The sequence below is a fragment of the Vigna angularis genome, chromosome 2, assembly GCF_016808095.1.
Source record: "Vigna angularis cultivar LongXiaoDou No.4 chromosome 2, ASM1680809v1, whole genome shotgun sequence".
Taxonomy (NCBI): domain Eukaryota; kingdom Viridiplantae; phylum Streptophyta; class Magnoliopsida; order Fabales; family Fabaceae; genus Vigna; species Vigna angularis.
In genome coordinates this window covers 32,835,684-32,854,420 of record NC_068971.1, presented here as the reverse complement: position 1 = coordinate 32,854,420, position 18,737 = coordinate 32,835,684, and the positions used below count along the sequence as shown (strand labels likewise).

Here is an 18,737-nt window from a genome sequence, read left to right as displayed (position 1 = left end):
TTTTCTTAAGGATAAAATATTTTATTAAAAAGTATAGTAAATAGTGTAATATTAAGCGAAAAGTTTTGATAAAATAAAACTTTATAATATTAAAGGGCATGGAAAATGAGAAATTGTGTTACGAAAAAAAATATAAAAAATAAGTTATTGGTTCAAAATATTTCAAGCTTAACTCTAAGCTCATTTTTAAATAAACTTGAATTTTTACAAGAGAAAAAATGAATTTTGTTTAATCATAAGTTAAATGTGTAGAAATTTTCTAATAGAACTTATTTTATTTTTTACGTTTTAATTTTACATAAACTAATTTTAATTTTTTAAAGGATTATTTATTTATTTATTCAATAAGTGAAGTTAATAATGGTAATAATTTGATAAACACTATGAAGTTATTTACTCATACTAAAAATGTGAGATTCCTGTTGTTATTTATTTTTGTTTAACTCACTTATATTGTATCCTTCCTCATCCCAATGAAATATATTCGCACAAACTATTTAATAACTTATAAGAGTGGACTTGGTTTCTTGCAACTTTACATTTTTCTAAAAGAATTTAAATAATTATAACGAGGTTGCTACTGTTTAAGGATCTTAAAAGGTAAAAAAAAAATAGTAGGTTTAATACCTCTTTTGGTCCCTCGAAAGGGGCCAAATGTTCAATGTGGTCCTACGTTTTTTTAGAAGTTCAATATGGTCCCAACTTTTGTAAAAAGTGTACAATTAAATCCTTTTTGATAACGGCGTTAATTTTTTAACGGGCCAGCTGATAGGGTGGACTAAAGTTTGCTACGTGGCTGTGTGAGGGTAATACGTGGTTGTGTGAGGGTAATACGTGGTTGTGAGAGGGTAAACGTGTGTATATTACTGTGGTTAAGAAATCAGAGGTTAGGGTTTGAGTTTCAGAGAAATTGGTAATTTGGGATTTATCATTGTGAAGGAAGTGTGTTGAAATCTGAAGCGCGAATTGGAAACCGCAAATCTGAAGCGCAAATTGGAAACCGCAACCTGATTTGCGCCTCGAGAAGTCCAAGCAGGCCTTGCGCCTTGCGGGCCTCATCGACACGGACGATGTCTACATCGGCCGCTCCGCGACTGTCGTGTAGGTCGGGGACGTCTTGGACCGCGGTGGCGATGAGCTGAAGATATTCTACTTCCTCGAGAAGCTAAAGCGTGAAGCGGCACGGAGCGGAGGCAGAATCATCACCATGCACGACAATCACGAAATCATGAACGTTGAGGGCGATTTCCGCTTCGCAACAGAATTCGACATCGAGGAATTTAGGGTTTGGTGGGAGTGGTTCCAAGTTGGGAACAAAATCAATAGCCTTTGCCACGGTTTGGAAAAACCGAACGACCCAATGAGAGGCGTTCCCTCGTCGTTCCGCGGAGTGAGGAAAGAGTTCCATGATGGGTTTCGGGCCCGGGTCGCGGCTTTGCGGCCCAATGGCCCAATTGCAAATAGGTTTCTGTTTGAGAACGTCACCGTTTTGGTCGTTGGGGATTCTATTTTCGTGCACGGTGGGTTGTTGACCGAACACACTTCTTGCGTTTGGAGAAAATTAACGAGGAGGTTCGCGATTGGGTTAAAGGGTTGACTGGTCACTTTGCGCCCCGGTATTGTCGGGCCGTAGATAGTGTTCTATGGTTGAGGAAATTCTCGCGTAGCAAGGTGGAGCAATGCGATTGTACCACCCTTGAACATGTTTTGGCCACGGTTCCTGGTGTTAAGAGGATGGTAATGGGGCACAGTATTACCTCACACAGCCACGTATTACCCTCACACAGCCATGTAGCAAACTTTAGTCAACCCTGTCAGCTGGCCCGTTAAAAAATTAACGCCGTTACCAAAAAGGATTTAATTGCATACTTTTTACAAAAGTTGGGACCACATTGAACTTCTAAAAAAACGTAGGACCACATTGAACATTTGGCCCCTTTCGAGGGACCAAAAGAAGTATTAAACCAACTATTTAATAACTTATAAGAGTGGACTTGGTTTCTTGCAACTTTACATTTTTCTAAAAGAATTTAAATAATTATAACGAGGTTGCTACTGTTTAAGGATCTTAAAAGGTAAAAAAAAATAGTAGATATAGTTTTTAAAATATGATGTTTAATTATTTTATTATTAAAAAGTTGAATCATATAAATCATTTTTTAATATAATTCATTATATAAAAACATTTTATTTCACTAAAACTTTCTTTAAAATCTTTTTTAACTTTTCTTTAGATTTTAAATTCAATTTTCATCTAATTGACGATCAAAAATCATAAGTGAAATCACTACATATAATTCTTTATAATTGTCGGATCATAATTGAAAACAAGATAAGTTCACTTTTATTCCATTTTTAGAAACATTTTAAAGTTTTGAGGTGCAGCTAGGTGTGATGATCATGCATGTGTCTCAAATATGCTCAAAGTGAATTTCTGTTGAATTGTGATCTTAATGATATGCTTAATTTTTTGATCTGATGTTTGGGTATGTAGGTAGTTAGAGTATTTTGTGTGATATAGAATTCTAGGAACATTCCTAAGTGTTTTACAATAGGTAAAGGAAGCTAGCTTTAAATTTAATTATAGATGATTAATGAAGTTGAATTTTGTGGTAATGACTTGTGATAAAATGGTTGTGTGAAATATGTTTTAAAATGTTGATTCTAAATGTATGAAGTGAAGGATTGAATTAATGCTTGATATGTGATTGAATTGTCTATGTTGATGGTACCTTTGAATTGGTTGCGTGACCTAATTGGACTTATATAAGGGTGTAGTATGAGTAAAATTTTGTGTGTTTTCAACTAAGTGAAAGTCCTAAACAAGTTGGATAAGAGCACAATCATATCAGAATTGACATGCATAATTATGCAGAATCATTGGGCGAACATATGACTTAACGAGCAAGAATGAAAAATTACAACTTCGAGAACTCCAACACTTTGACCCGCTAGGCTAGTTATTTGTTGTTGAGTGAGCTTGCCAAAAGTGGTGTCAAGAGTTATATTCGTTGAGCGAGCTAAAGCCTGATTGGGCAAGTATGAAAATGCTAAAAACCCTAAGAGCAAGGTGTGAGCTTAATTGTTGAGCAAGAAAGTCTTGTTAGGAGAATTTTAAGAAAATTTAGTCCTAATGCTCTTTTGCTAAGCAAGCCCTATATGTTGTTGAGTGAGAAGATTTTAAGCAAATTCAAAGAGCATCAAGGTAGCATCGTTGGGCAAGTATTGTGGTCACTAGGCAAGTCTCTTCCTAGGGAATACTTGTTGAGCGAGGATGTACGATTATGGAATGGTAAAATTAGTTTAAATTTTGAAAAATCTTTTATGCTTTGATGTGAATTATGTGGAATGAAAATGTGGTTATTCCTAGGGGAAGAATACTATTGTGTGTGGTGATATGTGAAGTGTATTGATAACATATGTCGATATGAGATTATCCTAACTCTACTAAGTATTAGACTTATCTAAAGAGAGATACCTAGTTGTGAAAGTTGAAGGATTTTTTTCTCTGTGCAATTGGTAAGAGATCGAACTTACTAGATAAAATTTACCTTGTCATACTCTTAGGAGAGATGTTGTCCGATTATATAGTAATAGTCTCAAAGTGTACTCAATAAACTAATATTTCGAAGGTTCTGAGATGTTTATCTATTTGTGAATTGGTCTTGTTAAAAGATGTATGTATGTTATAAAGCTATTGTTTAAATTTACAATATGACCTAAATTTATTCTAACTTGTCCTGTGTTCTTTGAAGTGGTGTTGATATCCACCTATTATGTCCGTTTAATTCATGAGAGCATAAATAATACAAGGTCTAAAAGGTGAAAAGGAACAACTTTGAAACTATCATAAGAAAATAGTTGATAATATAAATATAGAGAATAAGTGTGATGCAATAGTTTACTCTTTATTATTTTTGAAATAATGTTGAATATATTTTTCATCTACATTATATTATAAACTTTATAACTAAAATGTGTATTTGATATAATTATATAATAACCTTTTGATAGAGTTTTGGTGCTATAATTGAGTCTTTATATCCAAATTCAAATATGATACTTCATTTTAAATTAGAACAATTTCTATTACTTTTTAAACTTAAATTGAAATACATTGTTATAATCTATATGAGTACCATTATCTTTAAATTTAAATCAAATCCTATTTTTCTGTAAGCTTTAAGAAGTCTCATTTGGAATATTATTGTCATAATTATACAATTATTTTCAAACTAACACAAAATTAAACGACATTTGAATGATTTTTATATTAATTCATATTATCTAATTGAACAAAAAAAAAATTCTACCCTTGTGGATTTGTGGGAGTTAAAAAGCTATGTGTTAGAAATAATAATGAAATAATTTGATTGGGAGGAATTGTTGGAAACAAAAATAGGCAGTTATGAAAAATTAAGGGTATTAAAATTGTCATATAGGGCTATTAAAGCATTAAAATTCCTTTGAAACGATAATGAACGTTTCGCAACGACAAAAGATGGAAGGGAATTTAACTCAAGCATGTAATTAATAGAGGCAAGTACACGAATTAACGGAAGAATAAAATTAATTCACAATGTTTAAGAAGTGAAATTATATTCATAAACCTAAGCTTTATCTTAGTACAAAAGAGCAATATATGAAAATATTTTCTTTATTTTATTAATAATTAAAATTACATTTTATTTTATATTCTATTTTAAGGTTTAATAACCCTTTTTGTTATAATTTTTGTCAAAATTATTTTCTCATTTTTTTTGGTCTAGTAGTTATGATTTTGGTCAAAAAGAGTGAATGTGCTTTATTTTGTAAAATTGATATTAATATGTTTAGAGGATGACAACAAAATAATATAAATAAAAAATAACATTATATATATGCAACCATCTAGATGTCTTGATGCTCTGTTATTGTTTATACGGTCACATTGTCATTTTCCAACATTTGTCAACATATACTCTTCTTAATAAGATAAAAATTAAATTAAAAACTCTATTGAATAATTTAGAGAAAATTAATAAAAAAAGTCTATTAAACCCACTAAATTCTATTTTAAAGAGTCAAATCATGTATACTTTATAAAAATAGGAGAGAAAAATTGAAGACATTAGATACGAGTCATTAAAAACGTAATTAGAAAACATTACTCATCCTCATCGATTTGATAAAATCAAAGAAAACACAAATTATCATTATTACACATCAATATATTCTATAAAGTCTGAGATAACCCATTACGTTATCTTACTAAGTCATAAACAACTCTACCGTCATTTTTAGAATACCATCATTTTTAGAAGATAATCCCAATTTAGGCTTAATAGTATATCCTACTAAGGTATAGTCATACTTATTCAATTTATCTATTTAAGACTTTGTGATTTATAATATAAGCTTAAATCTATTTAGATCCATATAAAAGTCTATAAAATACAATTCATCCATAAATATTTAATTTTATACAATCCAAATGTATAATCACATATTTTAAACAAAAATTATTCTACAATCATACTTAAACTTCATACTAAATATATATTTTCAAACACAAGTTTTATATTGCAAAACTAGATTATTTTTATATTTTCTTCTAAACATTTTAAAATTCAATTTAAAATTAAAATGGGAGTATAGATTAAAAAAATGACACGATAAGATATCAACTATACCGATTAAAAGAAGTGGTCATAGATGGATAAATATTAGATTCGCTACATAAAATTAAATTTGAAATTAAAGCTATATTTACTTACTAGAAAATAATAAAATTGTGTTGATACTTTTATGCAATGAGAAGGAATAACTCCTAAACTCATCCTTGGTGTAAATAATTTATTCCTTGACCATAAATTCATAAATTTTTCAAAGAATTTCACACTATCATTGTAATATAAATTCATAAATTTTTCAATAGCTAGCACAAAATGATAACTTATTAGTTGATACGTATTTTTGCCATGATAGTAGATGTAATTTAAATTCATTCATTGTTTTATTTTTAACATTCATATCCTTAAAATTGCAACATAAAACCATTTATCCAATGTTTTCAGTAACAAATAATTAGCCCACACATAAACTAACATTTCTCAATTTTCAAAGAACTTCTCATGTTTCCAAAATCCACCATCAATGAAGGTTTAACTATAATTGTCACAGAAAGTTGAGACAATCCAGTGTTAGAGTAGCAAAAGTGATAATTATACTAAATTACACGTAAAAGATTGAAAATAATGTGAATCCAAACACTGTGATTTTATTAACACATACAAATGGGAAAATAATAAAATATAGAGTACACAATGACATAAACTTACATGAAAAATACAGAAGATTGTGTACAGAATGCAGAAACTAACTTCCATCCTGAGGTGGGGACATCAATCTAAGGGTGTGTAACGGGAAATTCTAACTAAAGGTAATTTCTGGATTTTATCATTATGAACCAACAACATGTACATGAGACAGATAAGAACCTTCTGACATTACCATCAAGGAGCCATGTTTCCCTGTCTTGCCTTGAGGACAAGCTCTTCAGTAGTGGTGCCAATGATTTCGTTAGCCCGTTTTAGCCCAACGCATTGATACCGACCAACAGAATCCTGAATAACAACAAGAGTTTCCAGTCAACAAAGGAATCAAAAGGTTCTGACAAATTTTTAGAGGGTCACAATGTTTGAAAATTATCTTCTAGTAATCATAATGGTGTATAACACCACCAAGTAGCTTTTACTGAAGAAAGAACACAGCAAAATCAAGAAAACAAAAAGTTCCAATTTTACTTGGTGCTCTCAATTAGGTTGAAAATCTGTTAAACTCTATAAAATGATAATGTGTTCAAGAATGAACCCTAACTGGCAAACAAAGCACAAAGTTCAACCATTCTTAAACGGCTTCCAGGAAACATATTTGATAAAATTTTAGACAAGTTTGTTTATGCCGCAATAAAGGAAAAACCTCGTGATCTTTAAAGTTTACCTTCCATTTTAAAGAAATAGATGAAATTTCCTACTTCTGTTAAAAGAGTGAGATATAAATATAAGAGAAGAAATGGGAATAATAAAACCAAGTTACAGGGGACAAAAAAGGTCAGTTTTCCTTTAAAGAGATATAGTCTTATATACTTATAAGCACTACGAAATAAAAAGAAATATTTTTGAGGAATCTCACCCGATTAACAATTCCCAATTTCTCTAATTTCTCAACGGCATCATCCACATCAAAATTACAATCCTCACCAAACTCTTCTTTGATTAGTTCCTCACACCATTGATCAAGATCCTGAGTCATATACCAAACAACTAATGTAAGTACTTAGACAGCACTAATAAAATCTTGCTCTTCTTAGTATATAGTAGAATTTCTAAATATAGAGAAGGTGGCATAGAGAACAAAAGAACAAGATTGCTAATATCTCATGATCATGTGTGTACCTGTCGTGTAGCTTTGCCCTGTTCCATCAGAATAAAGAATGAAACTATTACCTCTTTGACCTACACATTAAAGAATTACAGATTGGTGGCCGTTAGTTACTCGTTTGACGGTGCATAGTTACATGCTTAAATTTCAGTTGAGAGCCCAAACTCTAAATACACGGAGCAACAAGAATCTATAAAAAGATCTTCGAACAATCTAACAACTTGATTACCAAATATCTAGTAGTAGCAAAATCTTAAGACCCAAATTAAAGATGATGTAACCATATTAAGTTCCCAAATACATGCACACTTTCAAAATCTTCAAACTTTCATTTCTTATATTATTAGACTTTTAAAAAATGAATTGCAAATTGGAGAGCATTTGAGAAGTAAAAGCTGACATTCCAAACAGTATCCCTATACTTTTCACTCTGTTCGGGAATATTTGACAGAAGGATATTGTTTAAAGGAGTTGCGTTTGGGAAGTTAGGTTCACCAAGCTTTCAACTTTAATTTCTGTCCATACACGATAACAGTGAAGTAAATGATGTGCTACACTACTTTCAAGTATCAAATAATATGGTTTTTGTTCCTGACAAAGATATTGAGGGACCTTCAGCTGCAAGCATTCAATGTGTGCTATTTATAGTGATGGTGTAGTGGTATATTTATAGACCTAAAAACAGTGAATATCCACCTTATTATTTGGAAGTGGGGGTAGTGAGCTTGTCAAGCAAGATGAAATGAAGTAGGGTTTTCTATCCTAAATGGGCCTTTTATCTAGTACTGAGACCCGAATATGTCCAACTCCTACGTTCACCCTATAACTGAGACTTGCTATCTCGAATGGACCAATTTTTAATTTACATAGTTTAAACTTTATATGTATACTGGAGAGCAATTACAGCTACTATATGATCATGGTTGCTAACAAATAGGATAGGTTTTCCGCCCTTGTAAGAAGACATAGGCATATAAACTTGTTAAAAAAATGGTCAAACAAGAACTTCAAATAAGCCTAAGATATACACACATGCATGAGTGTGCACACTATCAGATGAATTTCCAACAAAATCCGCCAATCGAAATGAAAGGTTGGTTTGAAACTCATCCTATATTGTTTAACATTCCATTCTCGTATATCAATTTAGTGTAGCAGTACGGATCAAACAAACAACAAACAAGGTGATGTGGTTCTCTCTCTCTCACCTACATGCATGTTTCGATGAATGAAACCGACATAAATTTAGCACGAGGACATATCACCAAGATGATAAATTTTAATAACCAATATATAAAATCCCTACTCTATCAATGTTCCTTTAATATTAACAGACACATACCATTATATTTTAAAATTGTATGGTTTAACAATGTAGTAATCAAAATAGTTTTCATTTGTGCTTCTCAGCATTCAGAAAAAGCAACTTGCATGACTCCAGTTAGGTTTAGGGATATCTGCAATGCTGATTGTGTGTCACTTTTGAATAAACCTATTATCTAAACCAATCATAATTATACATATTAGGTTAGGTTTGTGTGATTTAATAGTCAAACACAACCCGGTCATAAACATATAGTCAAAGAGAATAAAACATATTGCTCACAGTAATCATATAACACATCATATACAGGCAGTAATTGCCATAAATTTTTATAAGAGAACATGCTTTTTATAACATGGCATTAAATATTATCAGCAGCAGCACTAAAAATTCCATCCAAAATAATTTTTGTACAACACCATATATAAAATAGATGATTTATGTATTTAAAAGAATGTGTGTGTGTGTGTATATATATATATATATATATATATATATATATATATATATAATATAATATAATATATATAGGTATATATAATTTTAATAAAATATCATGTCAATAGGGTTGGGTTCACGGGACAAGTTCACAAGTGTTCTTTCAATTAAGACAACTAACTGCCTAGGATCTTATGACACAAAATATATGAATTTTAATTTTGAATGGAATAGTAAGATTCAGGCAGATACATGAGAACTACGATAATAAGCAACCTTAAATCGGAACTACATTGACAGTTTTTCGCACCAACAGCAGCACTGCCAAATGACATTTTATGGTAACAGCAATACATGAGAACGGTAAATCCACCCAAAAGAGAACCAAACACCAAATCAAAGCACAATTACATGGACAAACCAGTAGGTACTGAAGAAAAAAAAAATCAATTAGCACCCACCCCACAGAAACAAAAACAAACAAATTGAAGAAACAAGAGTTCAATCAAATCCCAGATCAGCCAGAATCAAACTGAAGGAAGAAAGATTGAGGATTGAGCAGAAATAAGTTGGCAAGTCTCAGATACCATTAGAGCAACAATTCTAAAATCATTAACAAAAATTATCAAAAATGATTTAATTTAAAAGGAAAAGAAAAACTATCAATACATGAAGCTGGGACTTACTTCTTGTTGAATGACATCATCACATAAATGAAGAAGTGTACCCTTTCCACTGTCAAGTTGTTTGTCATACATTGACTGTGTAATCAAATTTTGATATTGAGCCATGTTTTGTTGGAACCTACGGGGAAAATAAATTAGGGACCACGATGGTTAAATATATTCAAATGCATTTACTTCCATACACCTCAAGTTATTGGAGTGTAACAATGATAATGTGAACACAATTCAACAATCTACATGAATTGGTATGAAAAAGAAAATGAAGAGACAACAATTTAACAAGTCAACAGTGGAGAGATTTCTATAGATTAGTGTCCAACAAAAATCGATCAAGTTTCAGAGCTATATGAAGGCAATTTTCACAGCTGTGAAGTGGCAACATTCAGTTAAAGTATGATCTTTATTGGGTGCTTAACAACTTTATTTTCCTTAATTTAGATCATAATCCCTCTCATTATAAAATAGTTTCTTTTGTATATCTTTTTGCAGGAGCAAGTGATAAATTTCATGGGAAAACAACCAATCAAGGACAGAGAAAACAACAACTTAGAAAAATGGGAAAGCATAAGAATTTATAATCTTAGATCAAGCCATCTATGCAGGGAAGGATTTGCTTAGGTGACTCACTTTTCGCTTGAGCAAAAATCAGCACAAGCAGTCGGATCTCTTGGCCTCAATTTCACTCAAGCGAAGGTACCTTTTTCATCTTTACACATAGGATTTGCTTGAGCAAAGTTGTAGAATATAAAAGGGTTTGGTTGGTAGTGTCTTTGCTGAGGGTTTGAGAGAGGTCTGAAAGAAGAGCACCAAGGAGGAGAAGAAGGCCTCCAATCAACTGAAAAGAAGATTTAAAGCTCACTTTTTTGCTTTCAAACTGAAAGAAGAGCACACACACATCACTCATCTTCTTTAACATAATTAGGTTAGGGTTGGAAAACAAATCTTAAATTTGAGGTTTTGAGGTTGAATCACACACACACACACACACAATCTTCTATTAGTTAATTCGAGTTCTGAGCTTAAAGCAAGGATTTTATTATGATGACTGAGGAATCAGAAGTTATAGTTCTAGACTTGAACTAGAAGGATTCTTGAGCTTCAATATCACCAAGTAACTTAGCGAATACACACACACATAATCAAGAGAGTACAGAAAACGAAATAGGTGAAGTTCAATCTCAATACTTAGCATTCTTATTCCAAATCTAGCAGATTTTACGTTTGAAATTGGAACTAAAATCAAGTTGAAACACTATTTTCTATAGATTTCACTTCCAGTCAAATACAAATTATGATTACTATAAATTTTACATAAGTCCTTGTGGATACAACACTTGTTAAAAGTATTACATCTACTCAGTATGCTTGCTGAAAGGAAAATCTTAACAGCATATATCACCAATGACAGGGAACAAGCAACAACATACTTACGTGAAGTATGTCTTGGCAATATAACCAATTACAGTGGATAGAACAGCAATGATGACCCACCAATCAGCTGAAGGCATTTCAAGTGAACTAACTACAGCAACCTGATAAGAACATTAGATTCAATAGTTCAGGATGATGGAAAACAAGAACACTATAACATAAACAACAAATCAAGGTTAAAAGACTAACCAGCCCAACTATAGCTGATCCAAGAAACTTGACCCAATCCATTGGTGTTAATCCAGGGTTTTTCTTTTCTGGCTGTCAAGTAAGAAGTTCTTGACATAGGTCATTACTAGTACTCGGGAAAAGTTATTAATAAAAATTATAAGAGATTCATGTTAGATTTCTGTTTAATGGCATATGACGTCGTTTCTAGTTTGTGTAAAAGATGTTTCCAGACTCTGTTTTGATTGTAGCCAGCTACCATAGGTGGTACAGTCTGTACTCCTTTTCAATTTCTTAGTGTAATTGTTTGACTTTATATATATATATATATATATATATATATATATATATTTCAGCTGAGTATGTAGCAGAAGACATTCAAAATTTTAACCATAATATTCAGTATATCAAGTCTTCACAATGAGGTAACTCACAAGAACTATTTCCATATCAGCCATCGGAATGTTTTTAAAATGCTTCACAAATATTCCTCGTTCATCTTTTGATTTGGTTCTGGCACTCCTGAAAAATAATTTGCTTCTTAGATTTAAATTTTCAACAGAGGTTTGATGTATAAGGAAGATCTACCTGTAAACAACAATTATCCTATCAAATGTCGGTTCTTGGATTAAGGTCTTGCCCAGCAAATTCCGACAACTAGCAATTGCAGCAAATAATCACATGAGTGACAGAATCAACACATTAAAAATTTATGAAAAAAAAATGCATAAGCACTGCATTTTGGTGAGAAAGAAACATAATATACTTCAAAGACAAATCAGTAGATATACTAAATATATGTGGAACTTTAAGACAGTTGAATAATTTCCGATCCCATATATCAGAGATCACATAATGACTAAAGATACGACTAAATTATAGTATGTAAGTGTGTAAAACTCTTACCATTCAGGCTAGTTTTGTAGGCATAAGTTAGGCTTAAACTCACTTTCTGAGATGGTATCAAAATCTATTCTAGCAAGGTTTGTTAGGGCCATTATGTCATCCACTAGCAGGCTACTATTGAACTAGAAGATGTATTGGCAATCACATATTGATTAAATATATGGTCAAAATTTACCATATAAATGGATAAGGCATAAACTCCATCTTCGAAGAGCTTGTAGTGTTGAATAAGGCATAAACTCACTTTTTAAGATTGTACTTAAATTCACTTTTCTGAGTTTTATATTTTCACCACAACAGAATTCCCCATATTCCCTGAACTCAACCAACAACATCAATCCAGGTTGACCATTATCTCAGACCAATGTTTATTGCTAGAAGTGTAATATAAAACCATTCATATGAGTTCATATAACAACTTCAGTTTTTGACATGGTTTAGTCACTTAAAAGGATTTTAGAATAGTTTATTCAGTACAAAGTATTAGAGTTTAAGATTTTCATCACAAAAATTCTCCATGTTCATGTACTCAAGCTTAATGAAGACCAAAAACCTCAATCCAAGTTGACAATTATCTCAGAAATTGTCATTGTTTATTGTTAGAGATAGTTCAGTCACCAAACAAGTTTCTAGGATAATTAGTTCAGGACAATGTATCAGACTTTCCGGGTTCACATGATCTAGAGTTTAAAGTTCTCTGTCCTTGTTCTTCTAATAAAACGACAAATTCTGTAAAAGGTAGGTGACCAGTGAATTATTGATACTACAAGGCCAAAGGGCTCTTAAGTGAAGGGACATGTTACAAATATAAAATAAAACCATTCATGCATCTTTACCTACTAATTTAAAGCTTTAAAGACAGTTGCTTCATGACCTTCACCTAATATTGAGGTTTTACACTACTAAGATGGTTGTATTTCCAGAGTAATGAACATTCGGTACCAAAATTTTATGAGGTACAGAGCATAGACTGAGAATTTAAATAGTAAGTTGAATGAAAGATGCCAACAATCAATTTTCAGAATTAACATTCAACTTGCGGATGATGGTCAATCTTACATGCCAAAATTCATCTCATTCAATAAGCTTCTATTACAATTAATAAATTATATAAAGGCACTGGCCCGCATCCAGAAAGAAAATAAGAAAACAAGAAATATAGCAGTAGCAAGAACAATGACGCAGGGCGAGAGAGAAGCATTTTACAACCTTAGTTGCATATTTTCAAGACGTATTCGCTCAACATAAAGGTCCTGTTCATCTACTTCAGAGTTAATTTCATTGTCCTTTGGATTTTTCTTATTTCTCCTTTTTGACCTTCTGGATAAGAGCTTTTCCAACCTGCAAGCAGTACAGCTCTCTAAAGATGTATGGAAAAAAAGCACCTAAAGAAGCATGCTGTGTATATTATGGTACATACATGAATAGATTAAAATTTATGGCCTTTCACTACACCAACGAAGCTCATATTGACTATAACCCATGGAAACAATAAATTATTTCATATTGGCCTTTTACATGTCCTGCTGAGACAAGCTAATATAATAATCAATAGTGGATATTCATAGCGTCAACTACTAAATATTCCAAACTGAGTCTGCTTACCTAGTTAGCCTCAACAGATATGCCCAAAACCGTCCAATAAGCATGTCCACTTTCTCCATGACAAAGTAGTCACTTGTTCGATCAATTCCGATGCCACGACGAAAGATAACATACTAAAATAATATGCTTTGTTAGCTTGCCATTTCACAATCAGACTAAACTCAAGGGACAACAACAATATTTAGATTGGAATTTGTATGTGCAGGTTCAGCTCACTTATTTTGAGGAACTATAATTTTTTCCAATCTACTGCAAACAACTAAAATAATTATAATAATAATTGTGAACCAGCCTCTACTGCAAGTATACAACTGTGTGAGAGACAGAGAGAGGGAAAGATCAACAATAAATCAGCATCAAACAAATCAAGTAACAAAAACTAAATAATATCTGATGTCTACAAAGTTCTGGTCTTCATTTAAAAACTTAACATCACAACATCCGATATTGGACCACTACCAAAAGTCAGTCGCATCAATCAATGTGATTCATGATTTGGTCCAAAACTCACAACTTCATAAGAAAATTTAAGATTCTGTTTCTCGAACAAGGATGGACTGCCAATACTTCAATATAACATTGTCTAAACCAGTTGTTAGGGTTTTGAACTTTAAACAGCTTGTAGAATGTCTATATCATTTGTAACAAAAATAAATAAACTTGAAAATGAAAGGTCATTCCCCTAAAATGATTTTAAGAATGTTACAATAACTTAAAAATGGGGCAGGGAACAACTGACACATACATATACAGATTCCCAGCCAGATAATAAAATAACGAACCCCACAGAACCATGAAATTCTCTGGGATAAGTACCTCCTACACTAGATTAAGAGCCATACCTTATCAGAAAAATCAGGAAGGTCATCATGAGGATGCTCTACAAAATATTTCTTCAGAAGTGTCTTGTCAAGCTTCATCAGCAAAAATACAGATATGAGCAACTACTAACATCAAAAACAGACATCTAGATATACCATTAAAGGAATGTGAATTATGCACAAACCTTAGACTCATCAACAGTAATGGGAAGATTTAGAAGATATTGGCCTGAATGTGCAACGTCAATCTCATCATCAGTCACTATCTTGAAGTTGCTCTTTTCCATGACCTACATAAAGAATCAAAGAGTCTTCACTCAACCACTAAGGGGTATAAATTTTACTTACAAAATATCTCTTCGTTGTTTAGGTTTTGAAAATGAGATTTGTTATGATTACCTTAAGATAAAACCCATGTCTTTAGCCTTAATCATCAACGACCCTACTGTTTGTGTTGAAATGTAATGTTTCTTTATTATTATTATTTATGTATGGGAACCAACCTATTAGGCTAGGGTTTAAGGAAGTGCCTTGACCTTTTGTATTATGCTCCTTTGTACTCTATAAATACAGTAGTAAAATTGTACCAGTGTAATAAGAAAATACACTGTTTTACTTCATTCAAGTTCTTCAAGTGTGTTGTACAACAAATTTTTAACATTGTTACTGATAGGACTGAGGGTCTATGTTATGAGAAAGGGAGTTAAAAACAGAACATAGGTTGTTAGGTGGTTTGGGGTTGTTAGGCTTATAGTTTTCCTAGGGGGAAGACTATATATAGGTAGGGGGTGTCTTGTAGAGGGGACGTTGTTTTTGTATTTGAGAGGAATAGACAGGATCTATGACGTCCTGTGAGAAGGGAAGCATTGTCCCTTGGCTGTATTCGAATAAAGCTGTTTTCCAGTTTTAAGTCTCAGACTCTGGTGTTTTTCTGGACCAAACCAGAACTAACAGGGTTGCTTGTCACCAAGAAACCTAACAGTTACTCTATGTTAAAAAGCAGCCATTTGACTTTTCACTCTTCCATCCTAATAACACAGGTGAACTCAAGACTGTAGCAACAATATTGCCTCATCCCTCCTCAATGCCGTAGGTTAGTTACTATATATTGAAGGAAATCTACTAGGTTCTCCAAAGACTAGAGTGCCACCAACATAGGTCTTACAAAGATTTTTTTTTTTCACCAAACTAATCCCTCAAAGGATAACCACTACCAAATTCATCCATTCAGCGTCACAACTTGAGTAGTTCATAAAAACGCATGTGGAGACATTTTAGATCATAGAGAAACTAATTTGGTAACATAATCTTTGAAGATTAGTGTAAGATGTTGCTCTTTTTCGAGGAACTAATTTGGTGACAAAAAAACTGAAGAGGAAAAATCTAGAAGCATCATAACCACTGGGGGACTGGTGCATTTACATTTTATAGTAACACCATAATCCATGATAGGTTTTCAAGTTTATATTATTTTAACGATATCCCCAAGAGATTAATTACACTTGAATGCGAAGTAGAGAGAGTACCTGAAAAAGGTATGTTAAGAAATTCTGTTCAAGCACATCAATTTCTTCGGGGGATAAATTCTGCTGTTCCAACTTTTGTGCTCCGTGTACAGGGTCAAAGAGGGAATAAAGTTGCTGGAGACACAAAGAAATCAAAGCTCCACAATCACCAGGCATCTAAATATATATCAGAAAGATCAAGGAACGAATAATACCATCAAGTCTTCAAACTGTAGAAGGTACCAAGCTCGAATTGTGTACTCTATTCTCTTGGAGAGCTTCAAAAACTCAGCCCGGTCTGAACTATGCTCTGCATATAATACCCAAAAAGAATTCAAGTCACTGAATTTAATGACAATGAATTAAAGAAAAGGAGAAAAACGAGCCAAATATCTTCTAAAGTTAAAGATATAAAAAATCTGAACTACAAATTAGCACTCAAAAACTAAATCATGTAAAGGGTCGGAAATACCAATCTCAATTTTGTTTTCAATTGTGGAAAAGCAACACTGATTTTGCCACCCTCAACAATAGTCTCAATTCCAAGGACAACCACAACACAATCAGAGCACAACAAAGTCCAGACACTCCCCAAAAATGATTTTATAACTACCAACATCATTAACAACGGAGAGACAAATTTCAGATGGCAAAACTGAGCAAAAGAATGTTCAAACAAATGCAATACCAATAAGATTGGCCAGTGTCATTATGAGCTTAGGCTTCAGAATTGGAATGACAGATTCCCGCTCTAAACGGATGAAATCACCCTTGCTTCGATCCACTTCTTGCAAATGTGCCATTTTGGCTTCTGCCAATCCTCTTGGTAGCTTCAGCACCACTCCTTACAAAATCAAAACTTGGAACAGCAAGGGCGTAAAGGAATCGTTTTTAGTCGGTATATCAAAAAGTTTGGTGCAGAGAGGAGTAAACTAAACAAAGGGTTTCTAATTCCACAACCCAAATTCACAGTCACACTTCACAGTGCTGTAACCGCAACACCAATAACGAAGATGAAACGACTCTTAGGTGAAGGTGGGTCACAACGCAAGCATGCGTTTTCCACCAAACTAAACTTTCGGGTTTCTTCTGAACTTCGCAATTTGGAAAATCAAGTTGAAAATGGAGAAGTCATTGCTCTGTCTTGAATAAAGTCACTCCTTGCTCAATTTTCATACCTTTGTCTTTTCCTAAAATATCCAAATACTGTAATGGTAAATGGTAAATAAATCACAAATCATCCTATAAAAGGTAACAAATTTATTCATACATTGACTATTTAATTCTATATAGTTTTTTTTTTATAATTACTTCAAAAGTTATGATGTTTATAAACTTTAATTGGTTCATATGTAAGAATGTATTAAGGAAATTTTAGTGTTACAGTGAAATTAGTCATTCCATTAGTTCTTTCACTACTATAGCCATATTTGTAGCTGCTGCCTTGTTTATTATATCTTATCAAATATCATTGAGTTAATAAATTAGTTTTATACATCAATAAATGATAACTTGATATGATAAAATATATGTGAAATCTTTAAATTTATAAGACTAAACTAAAAAATAAAAGTTCGGAAATAAAAATTAAATCCGGTTAAAGTTAATTGTTTATGCAATAACAATATAAAACAGTTTTACATTTTTATTTAACCACAATGTGTCGTATATTATAAAGTTTCAATTTCATAATAATTATTTATTGATAATATAAAAATAAATACAGTCCTGGCAATGTTTTGTCTTCTAGTATTTACACACTGTCGGTAGAATGAGTGAATTTGATTCGACAAGCCTTAGCATGGGGAAAGATATATTGCCTGCTGTCTTTTCATAATCATTAGATTAATTCGTTATCTAAAAAGTCTCACTTTTTATTAGCTTTTTTTTCTTCATAAAAACATGATGAGATTACACCCTTTGATATTTTTCAAATAAATTTTTTATTAATGATGATATTAATCCTTTCTCTTTTACATTAGAAGGATTGGGCTTAAACTAAATGAAAAAAATTGGACTTGTTTTTAGTCCCTTTATTATTACTAATTGCACCCATGTTAATGCGAAAAGATTAAAAATTTTATTTGCTGGAACATATCACTCGTCAGTATATGAAAGTTTTTCATAAATGGCATGAAAGCTCCTATTTTAAACAAAGCATAAATTGGTTTTCAACCTTTTCATAAATGCAAGAGTAGATAGAGAAAAATAAATAAATAACGTCATAAATAAAAACATAATATATTATATTATTCTTTTTACATCAAGTTTGAATGCTTATTTCTCTCGCATTATAATTATACTCGTCTAATCCTCCCAATAATATATTTAATTTTCAAATAACAATATTTTTTCTTATATCACAAATATGTTTTACACCACCTGCAATAAAAATTACGTGTGTGATATAAATTTTGGTCTTATGAAATTT

General features: G+C 32.1%; 1 protein-coding gene and 1 pseudogene across 1 annotated transcript; one reads left to right on the top strand and one right to left on the bottom strand.

The window, feature by feature from the left end:
* The first annotated feature begins 383 nt into the window (after positions 1–383).
* Positions 384–1,830, top strand: LOC108319872 (shewanella-like protein phosphatase 2; annotated as a pseudogene).
* A 4,409-nt stretch (positions 1,831–6,239) lies between these two features.
* LOC108319877 (uncharacterized) lies at positions 6,240–17,456 on the bottom strand. The gene is made up of 15 exons (XM_017551174.2): positions 16,995–17,456; positions 16,522–16,616; positions 16,328–16,441; positions 14,987–15,091; positions 14,823–14,894; positions 13,981–14,093; positions 13,585–13,716; positions 12,058–12,126; positions 11,904–11,991; positions 11,491–11,562; positions 11,302–11,402; positions 9,871–9,988; positions 7,437–7,496; positions 7,174–7,284; positions 6,240–6,605 (listed from the first exon to the last, which is right to left on the bottom strand). The coding sequence occupies exons 1-15, from the start codon at positions 17,107–17,109 to the stop codon at positions 6,495–6,497; spliced, it is 1,476 nt and encodes a 491-aa protein (XP_017406663.1). The 5' UTR covers positions 17,110–17,456; the 3' UTR covers positions 6,240–6,494.
* Positions 17,457–18,737: the final 1,281 nt, after the last annotated feature.

What these genes read in the sequence shown, in the direction of transcription:
- LOC108319877 (XM_017551174.2), bottom strand. Translation starts at nt 17,109, where the DNA reads ATGGCACATTTGCAAGAAGTGGATCGAAGCAAGGGTGATTTCATCCGT. An exon ending in GACACTGGCCAATCTTATTG is followed by an intron (nt 16,617 to 16,994) that starts GTATTGCATTTG and finishes TATTATATGCAG; the next exon opens with AGCATAGTTCAGACCGGGCT. An exon ending in CTTGAAAATATGCAACTAAG is followed by an intron (nt 12,127 to 13,584) that starts GTTGTAAAATGC and finishes TGCAATTGCTAG; the next exon opens with TTGTCGGAATTTGCTGGGCA.